At 47.8% G+C, this 15,119-nt stretch overlaps 1 protein-coding gene and 1 long non-coding RNA gene across 4 annotated transcripts in view; one reads left to right on the forward strand and one right to left on the reverse strand.

Moving 5' to 3' along the window:
• Positions 1-15,119, forward strand: part of FAM107A (family with sequence similarity 107 member A) — an 87,700-nt gene that overhangs the window by 46,860 nt on the left and 25,721 nt on the right. Inside the window, exon 2 of one of the 3 annotated variants that reach the window (XM_020907848.2) lies at positions 3,659-3,722. In XM_020907848.2, coding sequence (XP_020763507.1) covers positions 3,659-3,722 — 64 coding nt within the window. Of the gene's footprint in view, positions 1-3,658; positions 3,723-6,314; positions 6,498-6,927; positions 7,052-15,119 lie in introns of those variants that run through there. The other 2 variants (XM_020907850.2, XM_020907851.2) reach the window with 2 other exon arrangements.
• Positions 794-6,385, reverse strand: LOC139031251 (uncharacterized). Its single transcript, XR_011483720.1, has 2 exons — positions 6,295-6,385; positions 794-2,658 (listed from the first exon to the last, which is right to left on the reverse strand). It is a non-coding gene; the product is annotated as an uncharacterized lncRNA (long non-coding RNA).

A 15,119-nucleotide genomic window follows, 5' to 3' on the forward strand; every position in this document is an offset into this window, starting at 1 on the left:
CCCACCCGCCCCCATCCCACCCTCCAGGCCACCACGGAGCTGAGCTCCCTGGGCTGAATAGCCGCTTCCCACTAGCTGTCTATTTCACACATGGTAGGGTCGGTCCGACCATGTCTCAGTATGTCCGTCCCCATTTCTCAATTCACCCCACCCTCCCCTTCCCCTCTTTGCCAACAAGTCCACTGCCTGTGTCTCCATTGCTGCCCTGAAAATAGGTTCATGTGTACCACTTTTCTAGATTCCATATGTATGCATTGATAGAAATGTTGTTTTTCTCCTTCTCACTGACTTCACTCTGTATGACAGACTCTCGGTCCATCCGCTTCTCTACAATTGACCCAACTGGGTTCCTTTTTATGCCTGAGTAGTATTCCATTGTATACATACACCGCATCTTCTTCATTCTCTGTCGATGGACGTCTAGGCTGCTTCCATGTCCTGACTATTGTAAACAGTGCTGCAGTGAACACTGGGGTGCATGTGTCTTTTTGGACTGTGGCTTTCTCAGGGTGTATGCCCAGTTGTGGGATTGCTGGGTCATACGGTAGTCCTATTTTCAGCTTTTATAGGAACTTCCATCCTGTTCTCCATAGTGGCTATATCATTTTACATCCCCACCAACAGTGCACCACATCCTCTCCAGCTTCTATTGTTTGTAGACTTTTTGATGATGGCCATTCTGATGGATGTGACGTGATACCCTGTACCTCTGACTTGCATATCTCTGATAATTAGTGATGATGAGCATTTCATGTGTTTGTTGGCCATGTGAATATTTGGAGAACAGTCTATATTTAGGTCTTTCACCCATTTTTTTATTGGGTTGTTTGTGCTTCTGACATTCATTCTTTTAATAAATCATTATTGGGCACCCAGTCCAGGCCCAGCTTTGGACCAGGCCCTGGGGAGACAGCCGTGACCAGGTCCCAGTGCCCCTTCAGGGCAGGCACAGTCTGGTGGAGGAGGCAGGGCTCAGATGATCGTAACTGAGGGGTGAATATTAATACAGGGGAACTCGGGGGTGCCGTGGGCTCGTGTGATCCGTGGGACCTCCTTGAGGAAGTGGCATTTCAGCTGAGACTTACAAGATAAAAAGGAATAGTCAGGCAGAGTTGAGGAGTGGCTCCCTGGGTGGAGGGGCAGCTTATAACAGAGTGGGAAAGTGAAAGACAGCGTGGCTCTCAGGGAGCGCAGGCGGCTCCCGGGGCTGGAGTGTGGGGCGAGAGGAAGGCGGCCCTGCTCCTGACTGTCTGGCGCACTCCAGCCTCAGGACCCTTGTCCTCACTGCTTCCTCTGTCCGCAGCGCTCTTCCCTAAGAGGCCTGTGTGGTAACTCCCCCACTTCCTACAGGTCCCTGCTCCCATCTCACCTTCTCCATGAGCACCCCCGCCACCAGCAGACGCTTATCATCACGTGTACCCCCACTCCCCACTCCTCCCCAGCTCCGACCTTCCTTCTCTCCATGGAGAACCTTTTAACAGACTATCTACGTATTCATTATGCCTATTTTCTGTCTCCCTCACTATTAATAGAATGTCAGCAGCACTAGGTCAAGGACCCCTGTCAGTTTTTTTCACAGATGCATTCCCAAGTCCTTGAACATATGAAGGAACAAATAAATGAGGTCTGAGAGGTTGGCAAGGAGGGGGTCAGATTGCAGGGGCCTTGAAGGTCAGCGGAAGGCATGTGAGTTTGGTTTCGAGTGCAGTGGGAGGAACCAAAGGGTTTCGAGTAAGGGCAGGGTCAGAGCCTGCATCACATCTTAAAGCCTTGCTCTAGGATCTGTGGAGAATGGTTTGAAGGAGGGAAGGCTACTGCAGGCATCAGGCATGAGTGGGAGTGCCGGGGCTATGGTGGGGGCAAGAAGTGGATGGACTGAGGAGATTGCAGGAGGTAGAGTGATCATGCTTTTGTGATCTGAGGGGCTGGAGGAAGACAGGGCAAGGCAGCCTCAGGCTCCCACCGGAGTCACAGGGCTGGAATGGAGGTCCTTGTTAAGGTGGGGTGACAGGGGAGAAACAGACTGGGGGCCGGGGTGGTCAAGAATTCCACGTGGGCCCTGGTGAGCTGGGCCTCTTAGACTTTCGAGTGGAGATGCCAAGTAGCCTATTGGATGGAGTTTAAGCTCAGGGTGAAAGTCTGAACTAGAAATAAACATTTAGGAATCACTGACTTAGAGTTTTTTAAACCCATGACAGAGTGGGGCGGGGGGAGATGTCTAAGAACCAACATTGAGGACTGAACCCTGATGCCTTCTGAAACTGCCCTCGAGGGGTAAGGAGTTTGCCAGGAAGGTAGGGAGAAGGCAGTCCAGGTAGAAGGAACCTCACGTGAAAGAACACGGCTCTCAGTAATCTTCAAAACTGCCAAATTCACCCAAAAGAGAGTCTGAGAAACTATCACAGCCAAGAGGAACCTCAGGAGATAAGACAACGAAATGTAACATGGTATCTTGGATGAGATTCTCCGATAGAAAAAATAACATTAGGTAAAAACTAAGGAACTCTGAATAAGGTCTTGTTGTCGCTGTTCAGTTGCTAAGTCGTGTCTGACTCTGTGACCCCGTGGACTGCAGTACGCCAGGCTCCTCCACTGTCTCTCGGACTTTAGTTAATAATGATGCTGCAAGCAATATCATATATCACTTATACGTGGAATCTAAAAAACAAAAAAGGATACAAATGAACTTATTACAAAAACAGTTACAGATGTAGACAACTTATGGTTACCGAGGAGTAAAGGGGGAGGGATAAATTGGAAGACTGGAGTTGACGTAGTACGCCACTGTATATAAAGTAGGTAACTGACAAGGACCTACTGTATAACACAGGGAACTGTACTCAATACTGTACAATGGCCTACATGGAAAAGAAGCTGAAAAGGAGTGGAGATATATATATAGCTGATTCACTTGCTATATACGCCTGAAACTAACACAACACTGTAAATCAACTATATTCCAATAATTTAAAAAAAAATAAGAATATGCATCCTTGTAAATCCATGGCTAATTCATTTCAATGTATGACAAAAACCACTGCAATGATGTAAAGTAATTAGCCTCCAACTAATAAAAATAAATGGAAAAAATTAAAAAAAAAAAAAAAAAGAATATGCATCTTCACAACCCAGTCAGACTCAATAAACTGATTTCCATCATGAACTCAGGGGAGGTGAGAATTTTTTTTAAATAATGTTATTACTTAACAATTAGTTAACAGTCTAATAATTAGTTTGTTAATTAGAACAGATGTGCCATACTATGTACATGTATATCTACATATATGTAGGATATTAAGAGAAACAATAGAGAATCTACATGCAGGGTACAAGGAATTCTGTTATCTTAATTTTTCTCTCAGTCTAAATCTGTTCTAAAAATAGTCACTTTTTTTTAAGTGAGTCTCATTTAAAAAAGTGAGTCTCATAAATGATGCCCAAACACACACACACACACACAACACACACACACACACGCACGCACGCACGCACGCATGCACGCCAAGGATGAGAGTACTTTGTTTCTCTGCAGAGGACTTTGATCCTGGCCAGTCCCATCTGTGGTCAGAAGACTCGGGGGCTCCGTGAATCTCTCCTCACTCCTCCCCCTGCCAGGGGGCAGAGTCCTCACTGCCCTTTACTTTCTCTCTGTTCACAGAAGGAATACTCTCCCCAGGCTGTATTTCATAATGAAAATGAGAAGCAGAGACTAAATGGCTCAGGTAAGTCAGATTCCCCTAGAATTCCTTGGGGATGCAATCAGTGTTAATCTCTCTGGAATGCTCTATAAAAGCACATTCCTTAGTCATAATTTTCCTGAACCTGCACCTTGTTGGACACCTGACTTGGTTTTCCTCCTGCAGTAAAAGCTTTGGCACCATCTGGGTTCAAATGCCTTCTACCTGAAATGTTAGAAAGAGGTAAGTTTTGTATATGCATTTTTTATAAGTCTGGAAGGAGCGTCACCAATATAATGATATTGATCATGTCTGGTTGGAAAGTTCATGAATCACATTTACTTCATTCTTTACTCCTTTATGTGTCATTTCAACATATTTTACAGTATAATTAGATAAAAAGTCATCTTGGGCAGGTCACTTGAACCTTATCTTCCTCATCTCTGAAATGGGTATAACCATACTTAATAAGTGGGTCACATGAGATACAGTTTCCTCTGAAGAACGGATACGCGAGAGTGAATGCCCAGTGCCTGGCGTCGTGCCTGGGTTTCATGGTGGCTGGTTGTTGACAAGAAACATGACCAGTCTGGCCAACGTGTCACCTGGGTCCTTAGGGGCCTGTGTGGCGACAGGGACCCCCGAGTCACAGCGGAAGCTGGGCCTGGGCAGTGGTCAGGGGAGAGAGAGAGGCAACTCGGCTGCTGGCCTGTGGGGCACCAAGGCTGGAGGGAAGACCGAGGCAGAGGTGGATGTGACTGTGTGGCCACGGTCGCAGCAGCCGGCACAAGACGCAGCCATAATCAGGGGCTGCTCAGGGGCTTGAGCAGCTCTGGGGCCGGGCGGAGGGCGGGTGCTGGGATTCTATAGATTCAGGGGCGTTCATTTTGTGGGTGGAGAACTGAATTGGGTGCTGGCTCCTCCAACTAGCTCTGAGCATGAGCAAGCCACCTCACCTCCCTGAGTTTCAAGTGCATCATCCCTAAGGTGGTATCTTGAATAGGATTTCTACATTCATGTCACCATACACACTTCCCAGTGTTTGCATGAAGAGTATATGAAATAACAGATGCAGGAGAGTGGCCCCATTGAGGTCAGGCCCCTGAGTTTGTATGCCAGCCCCACACTGTGTGGCCTCAGATAAATTGCTTAACTTCTCTGAGCCTGTTTCCTCATCTGTAAAATTGGAAGGAAGGCTAATAGACCCTAATTCATAGGATTGTGAAGATGAAACAGAACAGGACATAAAGCACATGAAGATTAGTTTTTGTTTCAGAAGAAATATAGCCCAGCAGCAGTGACAGGGTAGAGAATCAGATGGTTGTTTTCTTATATCTTCCAAACTTGCCTGGTTGACCTTGCCCATCTACCTTTAGACTCTTGGGGAAACAATGAAAACAGTGACAGATTTTACTTTGGGGGGGGGGGGGGGGGGCTCCAAAATCACTGTAGATGGTGACTGCAGCCGTGAAATTAAAAGACGCTTGCTCCTTGGAAGAAAAGTTATGACCAACCTAGACAGCTTATTAAAAAGTAGAGACATTACTTTACCAACAAAGGTCTGTCTAGTCAAAGCTTTGGTTTTTCCAGTAGTCATGTATAAAGAAAGCTGAGTGCCAAAGAAGTGATGCTTTTGAACTGTGGTGTTGGAGAAGACTTGAGAGTCCTTTGGACTGCAAGGAGATCCAACCAGTCCATCCTAAAGGAAATCAGTCCTGAATATTTGTAAGGACTAATGCTGAAGCTGAGACTCCAATACTTTGGTCACCTGATGCGAAGAACTGACCCATTTGAAAAGCCCCTGATGCTGGGAATGACTGAAGGTGGGAGGAGAAAGGGACGACAGAGGATGAGATGGTTGGATGGCATCACTGACTCAACGGACATGAGTTTGAGTAAGCTCCAGGAGTTGGTGATGGACGGGGAAGCCTGGCGTGCTGCAGTCCATGGAGTCGCAAAGAGTCAGACACAGCTGAGCAACTGAACTGAACTGGTCCTCCCATTTTTTGATGTTAAAGGGATTCCACAAAGCCAGAGAAGGAAACCTTGTAGAATCCCGGGGGCCTCCCGCCACAACTTACTTCCCCCAGCCAAGCCCCTGCTTCTCAATGTCACCCACCCCAGGATGCCTTGGAACACTGAAAAGAAAACCAAAATAAAATGAAAACAATATATTGCATTTGTTCTATGCTAGCCACTGTTCTAAGAGATAGAGAAAATGAGTTGGTTATGCTCACAACCCTGAGAGATGAGTTCTATGGTTATCCCCATTTTACAGATGAGAAAACTGAGGCTCTGTGAGGTTAGATAAGTGAACCGTGGGGTCACAGAGCTATTAATTAGTGGCGCTGGACCTGATCCCAGAGATGGCACTCCAGAACCCCACACCTGCTTGCAGCATTCAACAAGGCCAGCGGCGCAGAGAAGAGTAGGTAGGAGACCAGACTGGAAATCGGGACACGGGGTTCTCGCCTTGGCCCTGTAACGGTGAAGCCAGGAGTCCTCACGCCAGAGGCTTACCCGTGCCCAGCCTGGGCAGAGATACCGGCCTGGCCCTCCCGCCTCCTGTCCCTCCCCCGCGGGCGCCTCAGGGCCTGGCGCTCCTGCCCTGCGTAACCTGATCTGCGGCGGGGTTTGGATCTCCGGCGAGTCACGGTTGTGAAGGTGCTCCGACAGAGGACTGCGCTCCGCGGTGCGCTCCCAGCCTGCGGCCCCAGCTCCGCAATCCAGCGCGCGGGTGCATGGCGCAGAGGCTGGGAGAGCGGGGGCGGGGGCCCACTGAGGCCACCGGGCTCTACCGGGCGGTGCTGCTCCGGTCCGGTAAGTGGACCCCGGGGGAGCGCGAGCAGGGCACCGCGGGCGCACTGCGCTCAGCCTCTGGCCGGCAGGGCGCCTTGCTCCTTCACTGCTGTGCTTTCCTTCTGGCCTCCCGTCTTTCATTCTTTTTAATTACTACTTGTGGTTTTTCTTTCATTCCTTCTTTCCTCCCTACATTCATTCTCTTGGGGATCTACTCTTAGATATGTTGCTTTATTCTTTTATATGATCGTGTGGTGTGCGCACGCACACATACACACACACACACTCACTGTTAGACAACTGCAGAAGTTTCTGCACTCGCCCAAGTGCAGGAAGGCGTTGGTAGGCATGGGAGAACGGATATGGGCAGGACTGGTAGACTAAAGAGGCACAGCCAGCTGCTGGAGGGCTTCCACTGCTCGGTGAGGGGAAAGTCGGGGTGGGGTGGGGGTCGGCGAGGGCCCAGGACGTAGTTCCAGGAAGGTGAGGAACCAGTTTTCTAGATGTACACATTTAAAGGAGAGAACGACTTGGAAAGAAACACATGATGATTGTTTTTGAGGATTCAATTTTGGGTAAGTGTTTTTTTATATTTGTCTTTTTGCTCATTTGCAGTAAACACATACTGCTTTTCTACTCAGGATAGTTTTTTGTTTTTTGGGTTTTTTTTTTTTTTTTTTTTACTTTAGGAAAATAAAACAAATGTAATATAGGGTCAGTGTGAAAATAATTTGGAAAATACAAGGATGTGGAAAGAAGAAAAAGAACTCTGGCAGTGAAGTCTAGGGTGTTTCATTCCTAACTCAGTGCTTGGAGACAGGCGTTCAGAGGAGGTGAAAATCGGTCCCCTGCCAGCTCCCTGCCAGCCAGGCGAGAAGAAAATGTGAAGGGTCTTGGGAGACAGCTACCCTCTGCCTTGGGCAAGGAGCCCACCCCACCCGGTAGTCCTGGGCACCCAGCCCTGCAGCTGAAAGCGCAGCGAGCAGAACGGTGGACGGTGGGTGCGCGTCCGCAGCAGCGGTGCTGGTCGCCTGCCCTCACGGAGTCTGCTCCGGGGCTGAGCGTTTCTTACTCCGATCGGCCCGCCCCGGGGAGATCTCGCCGCGCAGTTACTGCTTGGGAACTTTGAAACAACGGTTCTCTGAGTTCAGAAGCGCGGTCTGGCCAAGGTCTGCGGCACCTTCCGGAAAGGGGGGGGGGGGGGGGGTGCGCAAGGGTGGGTACCTTAAGTCTGGCTCAACTAGAGCAGGCAGAAAGCTATCTCTGAAATTGGAAGACGCTGATTGCAAACCTCAGCTCCAGGGATTTCCCTGCAAGACATCTATTCTTAAGGGCCTCTATCCAGTTCCTGCCTGCTCACTAAGGTGAGGAGAGGGTAGCTGTAATCTGAAGATCCTGTGTTCTCTAACGTGGAACCACAGGTGTGAGCCTCACTCAAACAGGAATATTTTTCTCCTGGCCATACATCCAGAGTGGCAGACATGGGCAGACATGCCAGAGTCGTTCTGGGGGCCACACACTGCCCAGCAACTCACAGGTGCAAGTCAGGAAGGGAGCAGAAGCTGGTTCCCGGGCCTCACAGAGGGTGCACTTGTGCTGTTAGGTGCTGTGCCACTGACTCAGTCTTCGCAGCTGTTATCCCCATTTAATAGATGAGGAGACTGAGGCTCTAGGAGCTTAAGCAGCATGCCCATGGTCCTACTAGGGGAACTTTTCAACACATTCAAACTTTGGTGCATCTATGCCAAGTCTGCACATCTCAGATCAGTCATCATGGTGAATGACTGCCGTGTGTGTGTCTGCTCAGGCATGTCTGAGCGACCCCCCAGACCATAGCCCGCCAGGCTCCTCTGTCCATGGGATTTCTCAGGCAAGAGTCCTGGAGTGGGTTGCCATTTCCTCTTCCAGGGGATCTTCCTGACCCAAAGGACTGAACCCCCATCTCTGGCGTCTCTTACACTGGCAGTCAGATTGTTTACCACTAGCACCACCTGGGAAGCCCTGATTGCTGGTCACTAGCTACTGCCACTCTCTGCCAAATGCTGTAGATCTGCCGTCATCAACTTCATTTATTCATTCAGCCAGTGTATACTGACCACTGTTATACACTAGGCCCTGTGAAAGGCACAGGCATGTGCTGATGCAGAGAGAAGTCCCTCCTCTCAGGGAGGTAAGTGGTATTAAGCTCTATTTTAAACATGAGGAAACTGAGGCTCGGAAGGTAACATGACTTGTCTAGGGTCACAGCCAGTCAAGGGTGGGAGCTGAGATTCAAACCCAGGGCCGTGTGCCTCCGGGGCCTCTGCTCTGGCTGTCTCCCACAAGGAAGAGCAAGACGGAAGAGCTGGCCGTGAGGAACCAAGTGGGCCACTGAGTGAAACAGGCAACAGCCCCTCCTGTTAGAAGCCCCCCCCCCCCCCCCCGAGGACCACTATGATAGGATCAAACCCAAGATGGGCACTGTTTGCATTTACACCAGCCTCAAGTAATATCATACTTACAGAAAATGTCTCATTCCAAATTACTTGAAAATAATTTCTCAGTATTAGAGTAATAGAGGTTCATCACGGATATTCTGGAAAATGAAGAATGAAGAGGGGGAAGGCTCACCCACAGTCCCACTAACCATAAAGCAGCCACTGGTAATCGAGGGACGGTCTCCTGGTCTTTGCTATGCGAGATTTGTGTGTGGTTGTGTGTTTCACGTTGCTGAGCTTGTACAGACCCTAGTTTTCAATCCCATCTTTCTTCACTGGCATACATATCTTCTATCTTTAAAAAAAAAAAAAAAATCTATCTTCCTGTTTCTAAATGGGCTAGCGAGATAACAGCTACCACTCTGGAAGCCTGACGCTATGGCAGGCACCGTGTGCAGTGTTTCCTGTCCCATGTCCCCCTCATTCCCCTAAAGAATGTCTGCCCCAGTTTGGAGATGAGGAAACAAGAAGTTGAAGGTCACTGCGCTGCCCAACAGTGGAGCCAGGATTGGTATATGGGTCAACACCAGAGCCCATGTTCTTAACCACTGAGCCGGAAAGGGTCACCTCTGGGGAACAACTTATGCTTGGCCACGCCTGGTGAGCTAGGCAGTGCTGGAGTTAAGGGTCCACCTGAGGCTCTTCTCCCCCCTGGAGCTCAGCCCAGGTTCGTGCCAGGGAGGGCAGCGTCTCCGCGGCATGGACGGAGGGACACCTTCCCAGATGCCTGTGGACGTCAGCGGTGCTGCTCTGCACCCAGGTGATGGTCATCATTTTCACTGCTGCCTGCCAAGCAAGGCTGCCAGATAAAATAGTTACATTAAAATGGTTACATTTGAATCTCAGATACACAATGAATAATATTTCAGCGCAAGTATGTCCCAAATAGTGTATGGGTTTGCTAATCTGAAATTCAAATTTAACTGGACCTGCTGTGTGTTTTTTAAGACGTACATACGTACTTTTCTAAACAATTATCTTCCATTATGGTTTATCCCAGGAGACTAGATACAGTTCCCTGTGCTATATGGTAGGACCTCATTGTTCATCCATTCTCTATGTAACAGGCTGCATCTGACGACCCCAAATTCCCAGCTGATCACTCGCCCTCCAGCCTTCCGCCTTGGCAACTATAGGTCCAATCTCTACATGAGTCTGTTTCTGTTTTGTAAATAGGTTCATCTGTGTCATATTTTAGATTCCACATACAAGTGATATCATGTGCTATTTGTCTTTCTCCTTCTGACTGACTTCACTTAGTATGATAATCTCTAGTTGCAGCTGCGTTGCTGCAAACGGCACTGTTTCATTCTTTTTTATGGCTGAGTAGTATTCCATCGCATACATGTACCACATCTTCTTTATCCATTAATCTGTTGATGGGCATTTCGGTTGTTTCCATGTCTTGGCTATTGTGAATAGTGCTGCTATGAACACAGGGGTGTGTGTATCTTTTTTAATTATAGCTTTGTCTGGATATATGCCCAGGAGTGGGATTGCTGGATCATGTGGTAATTCTATTTTTAGTTTTCTGAGGAATCTCCATACTGTTTTCCATAGTGGCTACATCAACTTATATTCCCACTCAGTGTAGGATTCCCTTTTCTCTACATCCTCTCCAGCATTTGTTATTTATAGACTTTTTAATGACAGCCATTATGATCAGTGTGAGGTGATACCTCGTGGTAGTTTGGATCTGCGTGTCTCTAATAATTAGTGATGCTGAGCATCTTTCATGTGCCTACTGGTCATCTGTATGTCTTCTTTGGAGAAATGTCTTAGCTTAGCAGTCCCCAACCTTATTGGCATGAGGGACTGGTTTCGTGGAGGACAGTTTTTCCATGGGTAGGGGAGGAATTGTTCAGGCAGTAATGTGAGCTATAGGGAGGGGCAGATGAAGCTTCACTTATCAGCCTGCTGCTCACCTCTTGATGTGCAACCCAGTTCCTACAGGTGCCAGTAGCAGTCCGAGGCCTGGGAGCTGGAGACCCTGTTTTTGATCTTCTGCCCATTTTTCAGTTGGGATGTTTATTTTTGAGTTGTATGGGCTGTTTGCATATTTTGGAGATTAAGCCCTTGTCGGTTACATCATTTGCAAATATTTTCTCCCATTCTGTAGGCTGTTTTTTTTTTTTTTTTTAATGGTTTCCTTTGCTTCTGAAAAGCTTTTAATGAGGTCTTTTTTTTTTTTTCTTCTTAATTTCTATTGCTTTGGGAAACTGACCTAAGAAAACATTGGTACTACTTCTGTCAGAGAATGTTTTTGCCTATGCTCTCTCCAAGGAGTTTTATGGTATCATGTCTTAAGTCTTTAAGCCATTTCGAGTTCATTTTTGTGCATGGTCTAAGGGTGTGTTCTAACTTCATTGGTTTACACATGTTGGGGTGCTGCATTTTTGTCGGCTATAATACATTTGGCAACCCCACTGCCAGGCACTATGGAACTTTGCTTGGCTTGATAAGCCATGGTCTGTCCTGGTTCCCCTTGACACACAGACACACACACGCACATCTCCTTTCTGGTATCTGAGTTTACTGCCCATATTTTGTCTGGCTGCAAGTGAGTTAAAATATGCTGGAGGTCTGGGGTCCCTCTGCAGCTAAGAGACCAGATTAAGCACGCCTAACTGCGACTGGGTTGAGAGCCAGCTTTCTGAAACAAGACCCTTGGTTCTTCTCCACTCCCTCCCGCTTTCCTGTTTTCATGCTTCAATCCCTCCACAGGGTAAATTCTTCCTGGTTCAAATTTGTTGTAAAGGCAACTCTCATTCCTTTTATAATCTCTCCAGGGATCCCATGACAAGTTTTTCTGCCAGTACAGCTTTTCCTGCCATGTCTTTTCAGCAGAGCAGGTTGGGGGTCAGGGTGGTGGGGGGGGGGGTGAGGTTGGATCCTAAGGCTGTTATGTGGGTGGCTTCTCAGCCACCTCACTGAGGCCTTGAATGGGGGCCTTGGAGATTTAGACTGAATACAGAGCTGAGGAAGTTTGCAGTTGCCATGGAAACTTCTTGTCTGGTGTTTCTGGGCCCAGATAAGCTGTTCCAGGCGTCTGTCTGCTTGGGGAGGTGGGGGTGGGGGGGTCAAAAAATCAAAGGAAAAGGGGTTTTTGGAGTTTTTAGTGCAAGCTGCAGCCCCAGCCCACTAGAGACATAGGAAAATTCCTCAGCTCCCACCCACTCTCCTGGCCTGGACTAGTCAAAGTGTTCCTCAGTCGTATCCGACTCTCTGTGACCCCACGAACTGTTCCTCACGCTTCCCTGGTAGCTCCGATAGATCTTCACTACCCACATTCTTTTTAGCTCGTCTATTTCCCAAGAAAACAGCTTCAGAGGAACAGGAAGGGGAGTGTGGGAGAGGTGTGCTCAGCCTCTGGACTCCCCCTCCGGTCCTCCATGGGACTGAGCAAAAACTCCAATCCTCAGGCGCCTGTATTTCGGAGTCCTGCTGCGTCGGAGGATGGGAAAGCCGCACAGACCGAGGCAGGAGGCAGCCTCTGGGCTTGAATCTGGCCGCTGCCTGGAGTACACCCTTAACAGGCTCGTTTCTCCACAAGGCCTCTCTTTTTCTATATGTAAAATGTACATGACTGAGCCAGATGTGAATTTTAACTATGGTTGGAAAAGGTTGCTCTTTTCCCATGTTTTTCATCTTGTCTTTTTTCTGATAACAAAGGCAATATATGCCTCTTTTTTTAAGGAAGGCATAAACATTACAGAAATACTGGGACAAAAGAGAAAGGCCCATAATTTTATGCTGCAGAATAGTGGTTCTCAGACTCTTGAATATAAACAGACCCCCGAGGGAACTTGCTAAAATTCCAAATTTCTAGGCCCCTCCCTCTTAGGTTCTAATACAGATATCCAGAAACATGGCACAGTAGTTTGACTGTAACACTCATGCCCAGGGAAGGCTAGTAATGACATCTGAGATACGATGGTCTAGAACTGACCTCTGTTAACAGTTCAGGGTATATGCCTATTGGTTCTCCGTGTATATACTATCTTGGAGGGGAAAAAAGATAGAGGAATCAGACTATGTATGATGCTGCCCTTTGATTTTTCACCAAATATGCAGTAGACATCTTTGTTTAGGTTTATCAGTAGATATGGTATTGATGGTATCTCATCATAAGATGCAGCATAATTTCTTACTGATGACATATGGCTTGGGAGATGGTGGCTGTTGACGTCACACTTAGTTTACACGCTCACGTGTGCACACACACACAGCAAGACGGTGCTGTCCTAAGTTCAGGGATATGCACGTCTTTGATGTCTGCAAGTCAGCAGTAGGGCACAGGGATACTAAGAAGCGTAAGGCGAGGCCCTGCCCTCCGCTGGCAGGCTGGTGAGTGAGCCTGAGGGGTCTGGACCCAGGCTGCACTAGAAGAGCTTCAGTGGAAGAAGTGCAGTGGGTCCCAACTGCCTGGGGAACAGGGCACCCAAGCTGGGGGTTTCCTGCCTGCCTGTCCTTGGCTCTCGATTGCTCTGGTGCTGCCATCAGAACCCTCTGATGAAGGGAACAGAGTGGGGATGGACGGCCGGAGTCGGCTCCTCTGGGGTGAGATGGGCTGGGGGTGTCTCTGCCCCTGGCGGTGAGCAGACACTCCCAGCAGTCCTCCTGCCCCAGCATCCGTGTTACTCTTCACTTGTCAGAGGACACTGGGATTGCTTCGGACAAGACACTGTGGGCCCTGGAAATGCCCCCAGGACTGAGTGTCTGCACAGCGGACCAGTGACAGTCAAGAGCGGTGGGGCAAGAACCTGGTTATAGTCCTCCCCCGTCAGATTCCACCAAGCCAAGCCACAGCAGGATGGGGAGCTGGGAGGGGCACCACTCAAGAGGACGTTAGGAAACAATTTAGGAAGAAGAAATAAAAGGAATGCATCTTGTTTCCAGAAAATTGTTTAACACGGGCAAATTTGGGACCCTGTAAAGTTGAAGTGGCTCCGGAACGGCGGGTTTGGCGAAAGCTCCCAGGACACGCAGGCCTGCCTGCCCCCACTTCCTTCCATCTCGCTCACGCCCAGCCTCCACCCCAGTGGCCTCCTTGCATCCTATCCTGGGGCCTCTGCACTAGCTGTCCTCACTTTGGGATGCCTTCCTCCCCACCACTCCAGCCTCCTGAAACTGTCACCTCCCCACTCTCCACCCTTCCTGAGGTCCCGAGCCTTTCCCTCCATCTTGCCTAGTCTTGCGTTCGTCAGAATGTTCACCGCAGCTCGACATTTTCTGGTTTGTCTCGTTTTTTTTTTTGGCCTAAACCCCACCTTGAAAGCAAGTTACCCAAGCACAGGATATGGTCTCATTTACACTGTAGCTCCAGCACTGGGCAGTGGAAGGAACACAGTAGGTGCTCAATAAGGGTTGGTTACATGAGAGAGACAGGCCAGAGAGGATCAAAGTGCGTTTTTTTTTTAAGTTTATTTATAATATTGTGTTAGCTTTGTTGTACAGCAGAAACTACCACAATATTGTAAAGCAACGATACTCCAATTAAAAAACAATATCACACTAGTTTCAGGCGTCCAGTAGTGACTCAGTTATATATATATATATGACTGCATATACATACACATACATATAAATCTATTTTGCAGATCGTTTTCCATTATTATTACAAGATATTGAATATAGTTCCTGTATTATATAGTGAAACCTTACTGTTTATTCATTTTATATATAGTAGTGTGTATCTGTTAATCCCGCACTCCGAATTTGTCCCTCCCCACCACCTCCTTTGGTAACTGTAATTTTCTTCTCTGTGTCTGTGAGTCGGTAAGTCCATTTGTGTTATTTTTTTAGATTCCACATTTAAGTGATACAATATAATACTTGCCTTTCACTGACTGACTTCCGTTAGTATGATAATCTCTAGGACCATCCATGTTGCTGCAGATGACAGTATTTTTTTAAATTATTGGAGTATAGTTGATTTACAATGTTGTGTTAATTTCAGGTGTACAGCGAAGTGAATCAGTTGCACATAAACATATATCCACCTTGTTTTTCCAGATTCTTTTCCCATATAGGCCATTTCAAAGTACTGACTAGAGTCCCCTGTGCTTTACAGAGGCTTCGTTAGTTATCTATTTTATATATACTAGTGTGTATATTTCCATCCTAGTCTTTCCATTTATCCCTCCCTCATCCTCTCTTGTTTTAT

Source organism: Odocoileus virginianus, chromosome 26, assembly GCF_023699985.2.
Source record: "Odocoileus virginianus isolate 20LAN1187 ecotype Illinois chromosome 26, Ovbor_1.2, whole genome shotgun sequence".
In the NCBI taxonomy this organism is placed as follows: domain Eukaryota; kingdom Metazoa; phylum Chordata; class Mammalia; order Artiodactyla; family Cervidae; genus Odocoileus; species Odocoileus virginianus.